Source organism: Haliotis rufescens, unplaced genomic scaffold (genome assembly GCF_023055435.1).
Source record: "Haliotis rufescens isolate VD_foot unplaced genomic scaffold, xgHalRufe1.0.p SCAF_8, whole genome shotgun sequence".
In the NCBI taxonomy this organism is placed as follows: Eukaryota; Metazoa; Mollusca; class Gastropoda; order Lepetellida; family Haliotidae; genus Haliotis; species Haliotis rufescens.
Genome location: NW_025964372.1, coordinates 40,901,682 through 40,921,215, shown reverse-complemented (window position 1 = coordinate 40,921,215; position 19,534 = coordinate 40,901,682). Strand labels below are relative to the sequence as shown.

Below are 19,534 nucleotides of genomic sequence, written 5' to 3'. Positions count from 1 at the left end.
CAAATCAATCACAGCTGACATTTAGCAGCACTGACATATATTGACATCCATCTTATGGATAGGTAATACGGATAAAATGCCCTGCAAGATGTGTACAGTTTGGTTTGTGTGTTTGTTGTATAACGCCCCACTCAGCGATATTCCAGCTATAGGACGGCGGTCTGTAAATAATCGAGACTGGACCAGACAATCCAGTGATTGACAACATGATCATCGATCCATGCAATTGGGATTGACATGCATCAACCAAGTCAGGGAGCCTGACCACCCGATCCCGTTAGACGCATTTTACGACAAGCATAGTCACCTTTTACGGCAACCATGGGTTACTGAAGACCTATTCTACCCCGGATATTGAAGTTGAAGTTAAAGTTGGATTTGGGGATTTCGGGATTTCGGAAATGAACAATCTTTTCGGGGTTTATAACCATGTTGTTCTTCTTCAGCCATACGTTTAAAGTTGATAGCATGGTGTTCAGGTCTGCCTCTGTACTAGCAATCAGCACGATATCACCTGAATAAGCCAGAATGCCTACAGTCTCCCCATCTATGTTCACTCCAATATCCAGGGCTTTGATATCCCGTTTAAGATGAAGTTGAAAACGATAGGCGATAGTATACATCCTTGCTTGACACCCCTCTTAACGGGGAAGCATGTCGTTTGCAGATGATTGACAGGTTCACTACACCTCACATCAGAGTAGAGTGACTTTCAAAGCCTAGAACATCTTTCCGTCAACATCACGCTTGTACAACTTATCCCACAACATTTGCCTGTCAACACTGTCATATGCTTTTCTAAAGTCTATAAAAATAGTAAAAGTGGATTTTGTTAGCTGTTTTCTAGTTTCAGTTATACTCGTGAGAAAGTTTACGTTGGCAATGGTTGATCCTCCACGAGAGAACATATTCTTGTTAACACTGATCATGTCATTCTGCTCCGTTCACATTAAAAGCCACATTATTCAAAACACAGCAATAGATCTTGTATGTAGCGGAACCAAGGGCTATACCTCTGTAGCTGGGCGGATCGCGGGGATCAGTGCTTGAAGACTTTGGGATTGGATTAATGATTGTCTGAGGCCACATCGTTGGAATTATCGACGAGTTGAAGCAAACGTTGACTAAACAGTGAAGTAGGGACACCATGAAGTCATCCTTAAGGTACTGCGCTTGAATGTTATCAATACCAGGAGCTTTACTCTCCTAGCTATCTGCACAGCTCGTTGAACTCCCTCTGTGCTCATCTCGGGTTCAAACATAGTGACGTCACTTCGTACATAGTTCACGCTTGGCGTATCAGAGTTTAAATTATTATCACTAGCCTGCAGCTGCAAGTCAATGTCACTTTTCCATCATATTGTTTCATCTCCGCTGTTGATCTCCATAGGTATCCGTTCGTTTCGTTCAAATCCGACCCCTACTCTCCCAATAGTTTTCCAGAATTGACCTTGATCTTCACTGCACACGAATTCCAGGCGCCTCGTTTCTGTATCGACGTTAAGCATGCTGCACGGACTTTTTTTTTTCAAAGTTTTTTTCTATATTATATGTATGTACTCTTGCATTTCCTTTCATCTACACCATAAGCTTTTCTCCATATTTTATCTGCTTTACTCATCATGTTCCTTTTTCTCATTGAGAACAGGCGTCCACCATGAGCGGTTAGATCTGCTTTTCCTGTTGCTACTCTTATGTAGATGTATCTTGCGTCTAGGTAGTTTCTCCTCCATTTCTTTCTCAGACACAGACACTATGTCATCATACGCTAAGTCAATATATATCCATCATGAACGGTTATGTACCAGCACAATCCTTCTATAAATAAATTTTATACACTCATGTCGAGTAGTAATGAAGATATTTTAAAGAATCTTGCAATGTATGCATATAAGTCTACAGAATAAAGAAGAGCTGTGATAGAACAAAATAACAATCACTCCGTTGTAACACTATGTGATAAGGGCCGCTGCCCTACACACCTTGTGAATAAAGTCGAATTCGAATGATCAGATCTAGACGTCGAACTACCTTTCATTGAAATGTTCCCAAAGAGGATGCCCAACCATCATTAACACCAAAGATGATTTTGTCACAAAGCACTTTAATATGTCACTGAGCAGTAGGTCGACGCCAACAAATCATCTCGACGCGTGGCATCCAAGTATGTACACATTCATTGTGATACTGCAGATTGTGCAGGATAATACTGCGATCACAATCCGGTTAGTTTGATGCCACCCAAGAAGTAGTAGCATCAAAACTGGGATCATGTCCTTTAGAGGGAGAAGAGACAACTTCTTTCCAACCGGAAACCAGTGAAGGATAATAACAATGCTGTTTCACTTTTAGGTAGGCTGTGAATTATATAAATTTGAGATGTGAAGGAAAACGTGATAATGTATTCTGTATATTTGTGTCCCAAATCATTAGAGATGTGTTACAAGCATCTGCAGGTCCGCCACAGTGGTTCATATGTCCCCAGCGTAAACAACCACGATGGGAACTATCCCTTGGTCAGCTGCTGGACAAGTGGTTCACTCCCAATACTTACTTACTTACTTACTTTGGAGATTTAACGTGCGCTTTCCGACTGATGCGTATTTCGCACACGGGCCCGGCCAGGCCATTTAATGTGTTTCCGAAAGGGGCGAAAGTGGTCTGTGCAACCCAAGAGGGGGGTTTTAGGGGTTGCTTATATAGAATTTGGGAATTTTGAGATTTGGAATAGATTCCGATGGGATTGAGGAGGAGAACTAAGGGAGCTGGATATGGTGGATGTTTGTTTGTCTATGTGATTTTGATTTGGTAGGTTATTGTGTTTTTAGATGCGTTTTATTAGTTCCGTTTTGATTAAGAATACGCCTAAGGCCTTGAAGTTTTCTAGTTTATTTTGTGGGTTCACTCCCAATTGTCAGACATCCCATTTATGAGACGACCCAATCATCAGACAGACCAGCCAAGTGTGATCAGTGTAACTGAGCTGTTCCATACTCTGGGCAGAGTAAGCTACTCCAACCTGTTGAGTGATATAGATTAACCAGATTATGATTGTGTTTGTAAGTTGCGTTTGATCTGTGTCGGGTTGCGGATGTTTTATTAGACAAGACAAGGAGTAGTTTTTTCAATGAAATAAAATATCGGAAGATTAATAAAAACCTTTTAACCGTTGAGTTTGTTTTGCATTATTTTCATTAAATACATTGTTAGGTAGAATAAGAACACGTTATATAGATTAAACTTCTCCATGACCTGAGTATAGTCTCACATATCATGTACTATAAGTACCGTGCCATATGAATTTGAGGAAATCACAACAAGCACTATGACAAGGCATGCCAATCTTGAAATCAACGTGATTCCATTGCTCATTTGTTACTGGAATGTCAAGACCATGCCCCAGTTCGGGCTTGGTTAAAACAAGAATTGCAGTTAAATCAGTTAGATTTTTTTCTTTTATATTTATTTTATTGAGGCTTGTTACCATCTTGATCTGCATTGTGTATTATATGTTGTATAGATATATACTCTTGTACCACCGTTGGTGGTTTTTCAGAGAAATAAAACTGAACCGAATTGAGCTAGCTGTTGCAGATCTCCTGTAGCCAAGAGATGCAATAGCGAGGCCAAACTATCTTAATTTCTGACAGATGGACAGCTACTCGTACATATATAAACAGAGCAACTAAAGATATTTTACGAAAATAGAAATCATATCAACACAAAAAGAGAAAGTTTATGAATACTAAAACTCGTAATTGATATGTGAATCCTACTTACACACACGAGTTTCAAAGAGGGGCAGGACAGCCGAAATTGCTAAGAGAGAAAAAGACCTCTTAAACACTTAAGCAACAACAACAAAAACTTTGATGAATATATTGTCTTTTGGAATAATGTTATGAAATGCTGTAAAAACTGAAGATGTGTGATGTCACACGTTTCAATGTATATAGTGTCTTTCTAATAATGTAATATTATTATTTCTCATGTAAAATGACACATTTCCGCCCGCTGTATGAGGGTTATAGTGAAATATGTTCCATATTAAAGACGAATAATATATCCTGTAAATAATTCAAATATGTAATTTTTGGTATGATGTGATGATTAAAAGTGCATATTAAACTTCTCCTGTAAATTCCTCAAAATTTTCTGTTTATTGGTCTGTTCCACTTTAATGAAAGGTAAACAGGTAACTATTACTTAACATACATCCTTGACTCATCATGGCATAAACTGTCTGACAAATTGGATGTCTGACAATTGGGACGTTACCGAACAAGTGTGAAGTCACTGGTTATTGCATCCAAACAGGATTTATGTCATAAAATGCAAGTTACAGATATTTAATTGTTATTTTAATTATTCACAATATCAAGATCAAAGGTGACGTTTCACGCCTTAAACAATGTCTGCAATGTTGGTATTTATGTAGGATTAACAGAAATAGCAGAATCAGTATATGTTTAGTTGATCAGAATCACATATCATCCATAGAAATCTTTTTTGTCACGGGGCGGCCGGGTAGCCTAGTGGTTAAAGCGTTCGCTTGTCACGCCGAAGACCCGGGTTCCATTCCCGACATGGGTACAATGTGTGAAGCCCATTTCTGGTGTCCCCCGCCGTGATATTGCTGGAATATTGCTAAAATCGGCGTAAAACCATACTCACTCACTCACTCACTTTTTTGTCACACACCGATGCACCGGCACCGTTATGCAACGCCCCCAAAGGTGTTTGCTTTAGAAGCCAATTACAGCACTTTCAATTCGACATTTAAATACTTTCAACGAATATTATGACTTTTTCGCTCTCGGAAATTGACTAAATGTATCTAGGAAAATTGATATTCGCAAAAGAATCGCAAGTAGTGTTTTCATTCTAGTTGTCCTTCAAAGTTCAGAGGTATTTTAACATTAAATTCAATGAAAAATGTAAAACTAAGCTTTAAAGTCCTCTTTACAGTAAAATACAAGTCACCTCTATAAAGTCATAACATTAGTTATAACTTATAAAATGACTATTTTAACATTAAATGAAATGAAAATTGAGATGATTATTTGACATTTACTCCAATCATTGGGCCAAATATGGGCCTCAGGAGGTCTAGATAACTCCTTGACAACAAAACTCACCTCCTTCCATCAATGGCTTCATGCTCATCACAAACCGAAATTATTCACCAATCAAATCAAAATTGCACTGGTCGCCTGAATTGGGTCTAGTTTTAATGACATAACATCTACACAGAATTACTTGTGTTTACCACATATATCTATAGATCCTGTGTGACATGGCAGCCAGGCAACTAAGTGTAAGAAGAGAACTGGGATTAACTTGGTTGTCTTGTAAGCTAAAAAGATAAATAATTTACTCACTAATTCTACCTTCAAACTGGCTTTGATTAAACCTGTCAAGGTGTATTCCCTCAAAGGGATATAAATAACCTTTTTTACAACCAGATTTAATAAACACTGACTTTGTACAATCCATCAAATTTCGATTAAAAATGATTGGAAATATTATGGATAATTAATGGTTTGGTAATACAGATAGGACAACTATAGGCCAATGGTTGTTGTAATTGTTGGGTTTGTGTGTTGGTGATATCACAATTGAATTTTTTGATAGGCATTATTAGAAATTAACGGAAGACAAAGTAGTCACAATTAATGGATAACAACTTCTTTATTTTACTGTAATAGCGACGTTAATGTTTCCGTTAATCGTTCACCTACCGTATGTATTCTGTACCATGTTCATTATTCAGTCTTGCATGATAACGGTATCCGGAACGTCGCGATTTTACGTCTCAGTTTAATTGTGGTTGTCTTGCAAATGTTTGCTTTTTCATGAATAATATATGTTATTGCTTATATGATGTTCCCTAGTTAGTTCAATTATATACACTAGAAACTTGATAATAATCAAAGGTGAGGTGAGATGAAATGGGGTTTAACGTCTCGTCCAAGATTATTGCTCTTATGTAGCGACGTGCATGCACGTGTGAATGTGTGGCTCTTGTACTAGTCCGGACTGATGCCTATTTATAGTGCTAGCACACAGAAATACCATGTTGCAGTTTAACATGAACACCCCACTCAGACATAATATACTGACTCCGAGCCGACCAGTCCTTGTTTTAGCCCCTTAATGCCGAGCGCCAGACAGGGTAACGACAAGTACCATATTTTAATGTCTTTTGGTATGACGCGACCGGGGATCGAACCCCGGACCTTCCGCTCTCCGGGCGGACAATAATCAAAGAACTTGTGGAACATTGAAAGAAAGGTGATACTAAACCCAGCATGGAAATATCGTATGGTTTGTCAGTCAAAGTTAAAAGCAATGTTGGATATACAATACGCGTATGTGTGCTTGGCACAGATGGTAATAGAATTTTTTCTTTCTTTTTTTTCTTTCTGTGTTAACGTTCACTCACCTAATCTGACCCTTGCATCATCGAGACGAGCCACTTCACTCAGCAAGTGAAAACAACCGAAGATCGCGGTCAAAGAGACTGCCAGCAACGCTCCTGCCACATGTCTCGTCTGCATCACTCTCACAAGCCGGGGTAACATCACAGCTAACCCTATCTACACGTCATTCATTCATCTGGAGAGACTAAAAAACAACTGAATTTTCAGCTTTTATATGTACACAGCGCAGGCTATTCACGTCTCTTTTGGATATTTATCATGATCGGTATGTAGATGACAGCTACCACCTACTCCTCGGATTTCTGATTTCAATGCATGGTGGTTATGTGAGATGGTGTATGCAAGGGAGATAGATATACAGTTTCATAGTATATATAGCTCTGTACGATCGTAGAAATCTATCTCCATTTATGAAGCCCTGATTTGGAATTTGTTTGCACATATCATAGCTTGTTAAAATTGATGTTATATTCAGATTACCGTTTCTTGAAGACATTTGATAATTATTATCTACAACTTAAGCTGAAAATCGGAACTTGAATCATGACGCACCCACGTGCCAAATGAGATGAAAAAAGATCCATTTCATTTATCAGTGCAAGTTGATATCAATCAATATGTAATACTTGGCTAACCAAGCACATATAATTCACATGGAGCACATGAACACGAACAGTTATAACAGTCTCAATACCATGGGTTAAAGAGTTACTTGAGACTAACATCTAGTCCCTGAAATGGACATATCACACAGAAAAAAAATAGTTGTGAAATTATCTTAATGAAAAATTAATAAAAAGGAGCCCAGAGACTCTTCCTTTTCAAATACTGCAGTAATCTAGACTTGCCATATATTATAGACTTGCATGGGCTGTATTTGATATATTTGTATCATGGTCTGTAAGACAGACGAGAGTTACTTGTACGTTAAGCTATAAAATACACCGGTCGCGTCATACCGAAATACGTTAAAATGTAGTATTTGTTACCATGCCTGACGCAAGGCATATAGGGGTGAAACAAGGACTTGTCGGTTCGGAGTCAGTATACAGTGCCCGAGTGGGCTATCCACATTTACCTGTGGCATGGTGTCTCAGTGGACCAGCTCTATAGACAGACATTGGTCCGGGCTAGTACAAACAGCCACACATGCGTGTATACACGTCGCTATATAAGTGCAATAATCTTGAACGCGACAATAAACTCAAATTCACCTCACCAGACCTGTACCCCACCTCATCTATATGGGGGCGGTCGGATAGCCTAGTGGTTAAAGCGTTCGCTCGTCACGCCGAAGACCCGGGTTCGATTCCCGACATGGGTACAATGTGTGAAGCCCATTTCTGGTGTCCCCCGCCGTGATATTGCTGGAATATTGCTAAAAGCGGCGTAAAACCAAACTCACTCACTCACTCATCTATATGCTTGGTTGGTTTGGTTGGTTGTTTAACGCCGCACTCAGCAATATTCCAGCTATATGACCTCGGTCTGTAAATAATGGAGTCTGGACCAGCCAATCCAGTGATTGATATCATGAGCATCGATCCACGCAATTGGGATCGATGACATGCATCAACCAAGGCAGCGAGCCTGACCACCCGATCCCGTTAGTCGCCTCTTACGACAAGCATAGTCGAATTTTACGACAGGTATGGGATGCTGAAGACTATATGCAGCGATGTTGGTCCATTCATATAATGTTCACCGCTATTTTGTCGTTAACGCCCAATGGAATGTTTCTTTTTGATAATCGAGACTGGTTATTCTCCGGCGTTGAGTTTATATCATATTTCCTTATACCATTATATACAGTGTGTGTAATCCAGCCCACGACTGTGGAATATCCGCATTCAAATAACCTTTTTAATTAATCCATATATAATTAATTGTTTAATAAAAAAAAACATTCTGAAAGATAAAAAGAGGCAAACCAAGCTATGTACATTCACAATGTCATGATAGCATGAAAAAAATAATTGAAAACATGTTGTGTGTTTAAAAACTTCATAGGTTAACACTGTTTGATACTCCATGTTGTCTCATGTTCGTGTTTGTTTTAGACTCTATATTTCTATGTGACTGTGTCTGCTCGACACACACACTCTGTCCAAGGGACAGAGGTCTATTTTACATTTCTTGTAAAATTCACAAGGTGGCTTCGAGTCCGATGGTGACACTTGATCGAAATAGGTTAATAGCCTGTTTGAAGTTGCGCCAGTGTGAAGTTTGTAACATTAGTTGTGAAGCGAGAACTATCCTTAAATTGCCGTCGGAGCGAATTTCAGTTAATTATACGATTTGATTTGAAAAATGAAGAATCGTTGAAATTCTTCAGACTTCAACAATATCTGAATGGTTTCAATAGCATGAACTATCTCTGAACGTCCTTTGTTCATCGACTCTTTGCACATCAAACAACGCATGTAGCCGCACTTACAACCTGTCGCTCTTTTCACTAATACATTTTCCATATCAGTCAAGGGGAGATTTTAATCAGTAGTACGGTCTCGTGGTTTTGTCACAGACTGTTTTCCAATTATGATGATATAAAATAAATCACTCATCAAATAGAGGTTGAAATATCTCGATACACACAGATTGGGTTACCCCTCTAGGACAACAATTTCATGATGGGCGGACAGAGGCATGGGTACGTTTTCGCAAGAGATACTTCAAAACCTGTGTTTGGATGTATCGTGACAGAATGGTTGCACATCATTATCAGAGAGCACACGACATTTGCTACTGAGGATTGCAACCACTGAATGCACTTATACACTGCAAACACGAAAACGTCGGTTTTTTTCCGTATATGGTCATTGGACGGAAAAACGACGTTATTTGGACGTTTTCAAACCATCGTTTTTCCGTCCAAATAACGTCGTTATTTGACATCGGAATTTACTGGGAGAGAACGATAGCGTTAAGCTCCTCCCTTTCTTGATTGACATTGTCAATCAAGCAACTGCGTCTACCGGTATTTCTACTTCTCAGATTCCATTGGTCAGTCCCCGCGTGTTAGATTACAGGTCCGCGTTTGACGCTGCACTCGAAGCGCTTAGCGGAAGTACTGAAATCAATCGTTCTGCGCATGCGGATTACTTAATGCCGTGACCAAATTTTCCGTTCTGTGCATGCGCGATTTCGCGTATTGTTTCCTAGATTTAATGTCACCACTCTTTGACAATGGTTCATAAACACAGTCACGTGAAGGTTCGGAATCGTAACGAGTAACTCCATTTAAATTGAAGAGGATCCCCAGTGATATGGGAGATTCCAAGATGAAACTATTCTATGGCTATCTAGGCTGCCACCCAAACCGATCTAAACGGGACCCGATAGCTTATTGTATGCTATATAGTCATATGGAAGTGGACAAGAACTATACATTGTATTCCGGCCGATTGTTCTTGCATTTACTTATAAGTCAGGAAAATGGACTTAAAAGGGGAGTTGTTGAATGTAATTATTTTAATTATTAAATGTTGCCTATACACTAATCTGGACGAACTTCTCATTGTTCTGTTTATGTCATCCTATATACTATAAGTATGTTACCGTTCTAAAGTCAACCTCTCACATAACATTATATTGTTCATTGTATCAAAGTTTAATCAACAATATCAAGAGCAGCGATTTAAACCACTGAAACACCCAAACACAAGGCTGTTATCAAGCGCTAGTGCAGACGTGATGCATCGTAAAAACTGTATCGTGATGTCTTCAGAAATTCAATTATACTACGAGATATTACGGCTAACGCTGACTCACCGGTGGAACAAAGACAATATCGCTAATACAGATATAACGTATTTGAATGTTAATACTAAAGACAAACAATCATTATTTTTGCAGTGACGATATAACACGTATACACGTTTATTGTTAACTTTCATCAGTTTTGCTCTTCATTTTAATAACTTTGTTTTCACATATATATGTAGCAATACCCAACAAGCATGTCATACATAATTATGGGGCAGTTTTCAATCTTGTACTGACTTACTCTGGTGTTAATGAGCGAAGTTTATTGGCTTGTGTGTAAAACCCCGTTGTTCGGGTAATCCTATTATTACTTAGTTTATTTCTATCTAATGACACCCTGTTCTCTGGATCATGGCTCCGTGACTATCCATAACAATTAAGATGAACATTCAGTTCAAGTAAATGAATGAGTTTGTTTTGACGCTACAGTCAGTCAAAAAACCAATGCTGTGAGGTTTGATAACACACTTCTACCAGGTCGAACATCGTGGATCCTCATTTTCTGCCTAAAGAGAATCATAGTTCATATGCTAATCTCAAGATGACCATACTTGTTGCTAAATCTATTATCTATCCCCCCAATCTCACCCCCCCCCCCCCCCCCCGCCCCCACCCCCCACACTCACGCACGCACGCACACACACGCACGCACACACACACACACACACACACACACACACACACACACACACACACACACACACACACACACACACACACACACACACACACACACACACAAACAACTGACCTAAATAACCTGGACAGGAAATACTGCTGTTAGCCTCTGGTCAACTCGGCCGCGCCACCGCAGAATGTTCATCCACCTCTGCAGGGGGCATTCTCAGTGGCTTCAAACGCGCTGAAATGTTTTCGCCTTGCATCCAAGATGGTGGACAAGTGAAATCGTATGAAATTTGGCTATTTTAGGTCCTATCTCTTTTTTGATTACCCAATAAAGTCAATTCATAGTTACACGGTTGTGAAGAAGCTTACAACTTTATAAGACTTATTCATCTCATTCCAAAAAAGCTACTCGCTACTACGTACGCACGCACGCGCACACATATATTTGGATTTACCAATCCCTGAATTGAGAAGACGTGCTTTACGAAGCTCCTCCAAGTCATCATCAATATCCGTATATGTCTGTGATATCATTACCCATCCAAAGCCGAATATACATTTATTGTGTTTTCTTGACAACAAATGTTATAATTGGGATAACACTTTCTGAGTAAAGTACAGATTCTCGTACTTTCTTGGGTTGAGTCCCGTCCGGGATTTGAACCCACACTGTGAGTGATGGGAAATGGACAATGGGCAAACGGGAGGCGGGGTTATCAGCGCCATGCCAGTTATCTGTTGGCTTCCCTTGTTGCGTTCCCTTCTTTGCTATCTTTTTACTTTTGTTGTTCTTACAGGTACAAATATATGTTCTCTGCCTCATAGCATTTAATAATATGCACCTGATGAAGGAGAAAGTATATATTCCGAAACGCAGTGTTCCTCCGTTGACATCCATAAATATTTTTCCTTGTGTGTATCAGTTCTTAATGCCCTTCAAAGACTCAATCTAGCTTTGTTTTTAAATGTGGTGAAACTTGCGTAGAATATAATATGGTCATGACATTTGGGTCTTTGTCTACATAAATTATAAGCATTTAGACATACAAGTTAGAGCTAAGGACATTGCTAATTCTGCATGCATGAAGTACACGTCATAGCAAGCTGTGATCTTTATTCATACTTTAGATATTCGTAATGGAGACCTGTAACTGAAGTTTACCGTAATCTTCCGCAACTCTCACCTCCTGACCAGTTGAACATCTTAGTGCATTCAGATGCCATTGTAAAATCCCAGGCTGCCCCTCTTTCTGTGATGTTTTGACGGATGAAATCTATTGCGTTTTCATAATCTCTGTTTGCTGATATATAATAAGTACATGTTGTAAAATATTTACGATATTTTAAACGTGTAATTCGATGCATATGCAATGCAATGTGAACATAAGTGCGGATGCACGAAGGCGGTTATAGTCATAGTTATACTGCGATGGATGTAGGGGAATGGTAGGGGGGTGTATGTATGTATGAAAGCACGAATACCGATACATGAGGGCGGATATAGTTATAGTTCGATGGATGTTGGGGAATGGTGGGAGGATGGATTATGTATGAAAGCATGCGCATGGATCCATGATGGCTGACGTAGACATAATGGTGGGGAAAGAAGAATGTGATACGAGGGTTGGCGAACATGTTGTCAGATGATTGTGTGAGTAAGTTAAGTGGTCGAGGATGTGGCAAGTACGAGTATTGATACATGCAGACTTGGTGTTGGGGGACTGGGTGTGCCTGTACTGAGGTCTTTTGTTTCACTCACTTATAGTGTTTTCTTTCACTCAAATACTGTTTTACGCATTTTAATGACTGAAACTGTAGTGACTCAAAGGTCATACTGGCCGGGCATTCAACATATCTACCCCAACTACATACGTAGCCATTTTAATGGTGTACAATTCTTCTTCTACCACACACACACACACACACACACACACACACACACACACACACACACACACGCATTAATTGTTTTATTAAATGTATCTTCGAGAGTCAGTAAGAAACTAGAAATAACTGCCTTTGTTCTGTATACCTCACCAAGTTTCAGCTTTCGCCTCTTCCTTTGTGGACTGAGGTTTCACATTTGTAAAATGATCTCTCTTATCTGTTTGTACCATCAACTTAACTGCCCTCACCCCCTGCAGTTTTCCCGTCCCATATTGCCAAGCAGGTGACCCACAAGGAGGAATACCGCCCTTCCTCAGTCCAGTGATACTGTGCCTAGCACAATATGTTGGGGATACGTAGCCTTGCTGTGGGCAAACATTTTGTAACAATTTGGCAAACTTTGATATGTAAACAGCAAATATTATTCAGTTTTATTTCAACAAAAACGGAAAAAATCGGATCCTACTTATTTTATGGATACCATAACAATAAATCAAGCCAATAGATCGTTTGAGCTGGCATGAATATAAAAAATAATTAGCAAGTCGATAGTCATAATTCCCTCTGTTTGTCCCACGTGAAATGTTCTTCATGAATAGAATAGATGGCTGATAGACGTTCGACCGAATAATATCATTTGCTAACTTCAACTGTTCATCTAATTTCCATGAATGTATGTTACATAGTTCATATGTTCGTGGGCTTCTTCACTGAATGTATAGTGTGGAGGACTACTTCACTTGAGGATAAGTAACATAAATAATGATGATAATTATGATAGTATTGCCATTATTATTCCTTCAGATTATTAAAAAAAAAGTTATTATGTTTTCATAGAGAGAAAGAGGTATGGAGATTGTGAGATTTTTTTAGCATCGGAATTGTTAACATAATTCTTAAAGATATTATGTTTTGTTTGTTTGTTGTTAAATGCTGCACTCAGCAACGTAAGGATATTAAAACATTACATTTAGGTTTAGTTGTTTTTTTATATTTGTATCATTTTGCAAATGTTACAGAGACCTGATAAGGGATATATAATAATGTATAGTCGCTATTCTTAAAGTAAGAATATGTTAGATTTATCAACCAGAAATATTGCACACAAGAGGATAATCATATTTCATGACACTATTCAACGTCGAAGTCAACGATATTTGTGTATGTTATTGCTACATGACACGGATACGTCATGATAAAGCAATTAGAAATTGGCATTTGATGATATAAGACAGCTACGCGATAAATCACAAAGAACAAAGAAGGAAGCGATATTTATTTCATGATAAAACATTATTCTATCATGACGTCATTTATTGAGATTCGAACATTCACTCGCAACTTGAAAAGTAAAATTTGTAAATTTGACCTTATTTTTGAGAGGTATGTGTCTAGTGAGTTGTTCCCAATAAATGTTGCTGGAGAATCCGAAAATGAGAGTGATATGACAATCGGTATTGGGAGAAAAGGTACAGATGATTGACGAGAATATTGTGAGAATATGCGGGACCAAACTCAAATCCTAAAATGGATTTATCTAGCATGGCCGCTGTCGGATTCTATTCAGGGAATCAACATTATTTAAATACGGGTAAATATTGTAAAGCGTGTATTTTTTCCTAATTTAACACCCTAAAAGAGGCTGTACGTAATGTTGATATCTCATATAGAAATAAACGAGTCTCGGTCGTTGTTTATCGTACAATAAACAACTCCCACTCGTCGTTTGTTTCTTAATTACATGACCATATACACTAACATTATATCTTTTCATGTTTATCGGTCAACAAAAGCGACATAGGCATTTCCATTATCATGAGAAACCCTTGCCAAAAGTAGCGCCAACATGTTTCATGATTCATCATAATAAATGATGACATTGGATGCTCGCAAAAACGCGAGCTCATTCCGATCCACTAGTGGCACCCGCCACAAACACATCCAAAGGCAAGCCAATTGTTCACCCGAAAAGGCAGAGAATTGCATCTGACATCATTTTTGTCATTGATACGTCAAACCTGGAAATGCCGTCTACAAGTCCAACACAAAGCCCAAGCCAGGACCCAAATCCTTCAAACCCGGCCAAAGTTCTGTTAATTACATACATTTCCCCCTAACCTTAAATAATCTATACTAGTTCTGAAGTAAATCGTATTTACCCGTACGAATTGTCTTATGTTATTTATTGCCGATAAACAGAATATGCACACTTTCTGAAAGTACTGTGTGATAAGTCACGCACCAAACCTATACTCTCGATATACATGCTGCTCTTACTTAAAAAAGAATATTGGGTTAACAAGCGCAAAGCGTCGTTTGATGACCGGAGAATTAAGCAGATGCATTGGCATGCTTGAAACTGGATCAACACAACTTTATGTTGGTGTCATCCAAAGTGTGATCAGTTGGGCATGGAATCGATGTCAGACGTTTGGATCAGCTACCCAGCGACATGCAGGTAGTCGACAGCATTCCAACACACAGCGGGATGACTTCGCGACTGCCGCCACACTCAGAAATGACCTTCGGAAAGCCATGGGGGTTAACGATTCATCGTAGTCATCTCCGTGAGGCTAGTGTCTGGTCATGGAGGGCATGCATCCGTACCCCACTGACCCGACATCACAGACAGGCACGTTTGGATTGGGCTGAAAACTATGTCAATTGGACAGACCAGACCTGGGCACCTGCGCTTTTCACGACTTCACAGATCGTCGTGCCAGAGTGTGGAGTAGACAAGGAGAAGAATTTCAGGATTCCAACGTAGCTGAATATGACCGGTATAGAGGGGGCTCAATCATGATTTGGGGCGGGATCAGTTAAGCTGGAAGAACTGATTTCCATGTCAAACACGGGGGCATGATGACAGGTGTGTGCTACATGGATGTCATTCTGGATGTGTACGTGAGACCGTACGTTGTTGCAATCGGACCAGACTCCTCATGGACGATGACGCACGACCCCATTTCACTCTTGAGTGACCTGACACTTGGATGACACACTCAACAGTGAAATTATCCTCGGCTCAAATCACTTCCTTCTCAGGATTAAAACACTTCCTGAGGATAAAGTCAATAACTTGAAGGATTTTGTGGGTTAGAGTGTGAATTAATTTTTGTTTTTTTACGCCACACTCAGCAATATTCCGGCTATATGACGGCGGACCAAACATCCAGTAATTGTCATCATTATTATCGATCTACGCAATTGGGATACGATGACATGCATAAACCAGGTCAGCGAGCCTGACCACCCGATCCCGTTGAGAAAGAATTTGTTGATGCAAAGTATGTGGAGGGCAGGCGCTTAAAAATATCATGGGGCTATGGCCTAAATAACATTTCCCATTTGTGTGTTTGCGTATAGGAAATGAATTTTGTGGCGCCACCCATGAATTCTTGTGATAAATTTGTCAAACTGAGACGAGGTTGAGAAATTGTTGCATTTTGTTCGTGTTTTTTTACAAAGTAATTTTATCCATAATGATTTAAATGTTAAATAAGTATTTCGAAATTTTGAATTACGTAATGCTTGAATCATTTCTAGCGATGTGTGTATGACAAGGGAAATGTGTATGGGTATTTGTTTGGTAGTGATGCATGTGAAATATTACCTAGTTTATGTGTTTGTGTATGAGCTTTAAGAGGTGAGTTAGGCGTTGGGCTTGTTAATGTTGTATTAGTGTTTCTGTTGAATTTTTGGAGTGTTATTCTGTTTATATTGTGTATTGCTGTTGGAAATTGACCACATGGGAGCCTAGATGGTTGATTATCATTCAAACAGATAAGGTTGTTGCTGTCTGCCCAGTCTGTTAATGTTTAACCAACTTTTCAGAGTAATGTTTTGTGCCCCACAGTGGGTGGTGCGCATTCAGGTCTCATATAAAGAGTAGCATGGTATATTTATTATTTCACAAATGTTAAGTTTGAAATAACACTTTCTTAGTCAAGTACAAATTCTTATACTTTCTGGGGTTGAGTACAGTCCGGTATTCGAACCCACACTGTCAGAGTGCCAGCACATAAAGTCAGCGATCTAACCCACTCAACAACCGAGGCTTCCACAAAATGAAAGTCCAGGTACAGGTAGTCCAGATCAAGTACTTTGTATATCCCTCTGTCAAGTGTAAATTGGCACGGCTCCCATGACCAAAAGCTATGAACACACAATGCCATTGAGAAAGTGGTCAAATGTAACAAATGTTACGTTTCGTTGTTTGATATCCAGGACTTCTACATTTGGAGTGGGTATATCGAAGTTAGGGAATGTGTGACATATCACCTTTAATACAGTTAAATCCTTCCCATCTCCCCCGCACCCATCACACAAAAGCGCCTGCACCTCAGCTCGAGCTCACCCCTACTCCCACTTCCTAAACTACAAAAAAAACCCAAAAGGTTGACAACCTACACCTACTCCTCCTCTACCCCAATCCAAAACTCCCAGGTTCCAATGCCTACCCAAGCCCATCCAAACAAAACACTAGAAAACCACGCTATGCAACCCACAAAATCATTTCCTTGCACGAATGAGGCAAACACTCAAAATAGCATCTTCACTACTAATCACACCACAAATTATACAGTACTTGACATAAACAAAATCAGAGAATTGTATCATCTGCCATCCGAATTAACATCCCACTGCTAGATAAACTCAATATCCTTGATCTCATATCCAGACTACTTTTGACAACTTCATGCTTGCCCTCAACCAACTGAACATCATCTGAAATTCGAAATGCATCCCCTTCACCATGATAATTTCACTTCTACCATTTAACTTCTACTCATCACGAGTGGCCCAATCGTCTAAGCTTTCATTGTTGGTTCGAATCCCGGTTCGCCCCGATTATGTTTTTAGGTTTGTCAGCACCATACCCGTGCCTGTGGGTTTCATCGAAGTGGTAGACGTATGAGACCTGTATTACTTCGGACTTTCCTCCAACATTAAGCTGACACACCGCAATATCACCGTTAAATGTTAAAAGCGGAGTTAAACCCAACTTCCTCACTCACTCACTACTCATCATGGTGATCTTACAGCGGAATTGCAATGGTCTACTCTCAAATGGACATGCGCTTAAGGCACATAAACTCTATTCGAACACTTATTATTGATGTTCATCAAACTAGAATATCAACCAAAGTGCCTTGGCTACAAGGTTACGATTTCATTCGTAAGGAGCGAATTCAGGATAGACCACGTCCCCCCAAAACCCCGTGGCCCCGCATAGCGGGACGGGTATATTGGTCATTGACATGAACATTTTCCAACGTCTTTTATAGTTTAATGACATTGTCTTATATATAGATATTTAAATCTAATAAGTGTTTACTAACACTTGTTATATAGCGTGTTTGTAGAAATGCGCCGCTTCCCTTTATGGATTGCCAAAATCAAAACAAGGTAATTTTGCGAAAATGATGACTTAAGCTTCAGGTATATAGATTATCTGATATCGTTCTATAGCCACCAAATATCCAGTTCCTTTCAACTGATTTACCCACCTGAACTAGATATAAAGATACTGATCAACAGGAAGGTGAGCACATCTGGTGCCCATGGAGATGCCTGCTTCTGACCTAAATTTTAAATTGATGTTATCAATGAGGTAGTCCAACTTGTCACGTATTGTTTTCTCAGTAAACTTCAGAACTTGCAAAAAAGCAAGCAAATCCTTGGTGGTTTTAATTCCACATACTTTCTGTGAATATCACAAAAGTCCTCCCTTGATATTATTAAGCATTATTGTTAATCTTTGAGACAGTGATTTGGTGGTACATTTGCTGGACCCAGCAATATATCTCACTTTGTGCAGATTTTAAAAGCAAACTAAACATACCTGCAGACGCAATCAAAGCTGACAGGAAGCTGATCTTCTCAATGGTTTCCTCCAAATGATGATATGCAGTTTCTCCCTGCGGTCTCCCGATCAAACTTATTAAGAACAAGAATGTAGGGATGATCGCCATTAATAGATATCGGCCATGGAAATGTGGAATTGACTGACATTAAGAACCACAATCTCATCCATACCATTGTATAATATAGTAAAATTAAGAAACAACCCATAAAGATTATCGAAATTCTCGATCACAAAATTCGTCTCAGTTAATCGCGATGCAACAAGTACAGGGTCCTGTTCCACAAAGCGATCGTAGCTAAGGTGATCGTAACTCCCATACTTTAACATTGACTTACGACAGTCGTAGCACTCAGGTGATCGTAACTCCCATACTTTAACATTGACTTACGACAGTCGTAGCACTCAGGTGATCGTAACTCCCATACTTTAACATTGACTTACGACAGTCGTAGCACTCAGGTGATCGTAACTCCCATACTTTAACATTGACTTACGACAGTCGTAGCACTCAGGTGATCGTAACTCCCATACTTTAACATTGACTTACGACAGTCGGAGCCGATCGCTTTGTGGAACGGGGCTCAGAATGATTGCTGTCTTTTACGGACGTTTCTTTTGTACTGGATTCCAAAGCTCCATAACAATCCATACAAAGAGAACTATATTGCTGGGTCCAGCAAATGTACCACCAAATCCCTGTTTCAAAGACTTACCATAATCCGTAATATAATCAAACAGGGACTTCCTTTATATTCACAGAAAGTATTTGAGACAAATGGAATTAATACCATGTGGATTCTAAAAAAACCTCAAAGGATTTGCGTGACTTTTTGTGATCTCAGTGAAGAACCACTATCTATTCTGTCAAAACATTTGATGTTTCAAATGTAAATACCACTATCCAACATGACAAACTTGAGTTAAAACTTCATTCCTTGATCCA

At 39.3% G+C, this 19,534-nt stretch overlaps 1 protein-coding gene across 2 annotated transcripts in view; it reads right to left on the bottom strand.

Annotated features, from left to right (window-relative positions):
• LOC124151078 (heparan sulfate 2-O-sulfotransferase 1-like) overlaps positions 1-6,692 on the bottom strand; it is a 43,413-nt gene extending 36,721 nt beyond the window's left edge. The window contains exon 1 of one of the 2 annotated variants that reach the window (XM_046523379.2): positions 6,446-6,692. In XM_046523379.2, coding sequence (XP_046379335.2) covers positions 6,446-6,584 — 139 coding nt within the window. In that variant the 5' untranslated portion in view covers positions 6,585-6,692. The remainder of the gene's footprint in view (positions 1-6,445) is intronic. The other variant, XM_046523378.2, reaches the window with a different exon arrangement.
• Between the last annotated feature and the right edge of the window lie 12,842 nt (positions 6,693-19,534).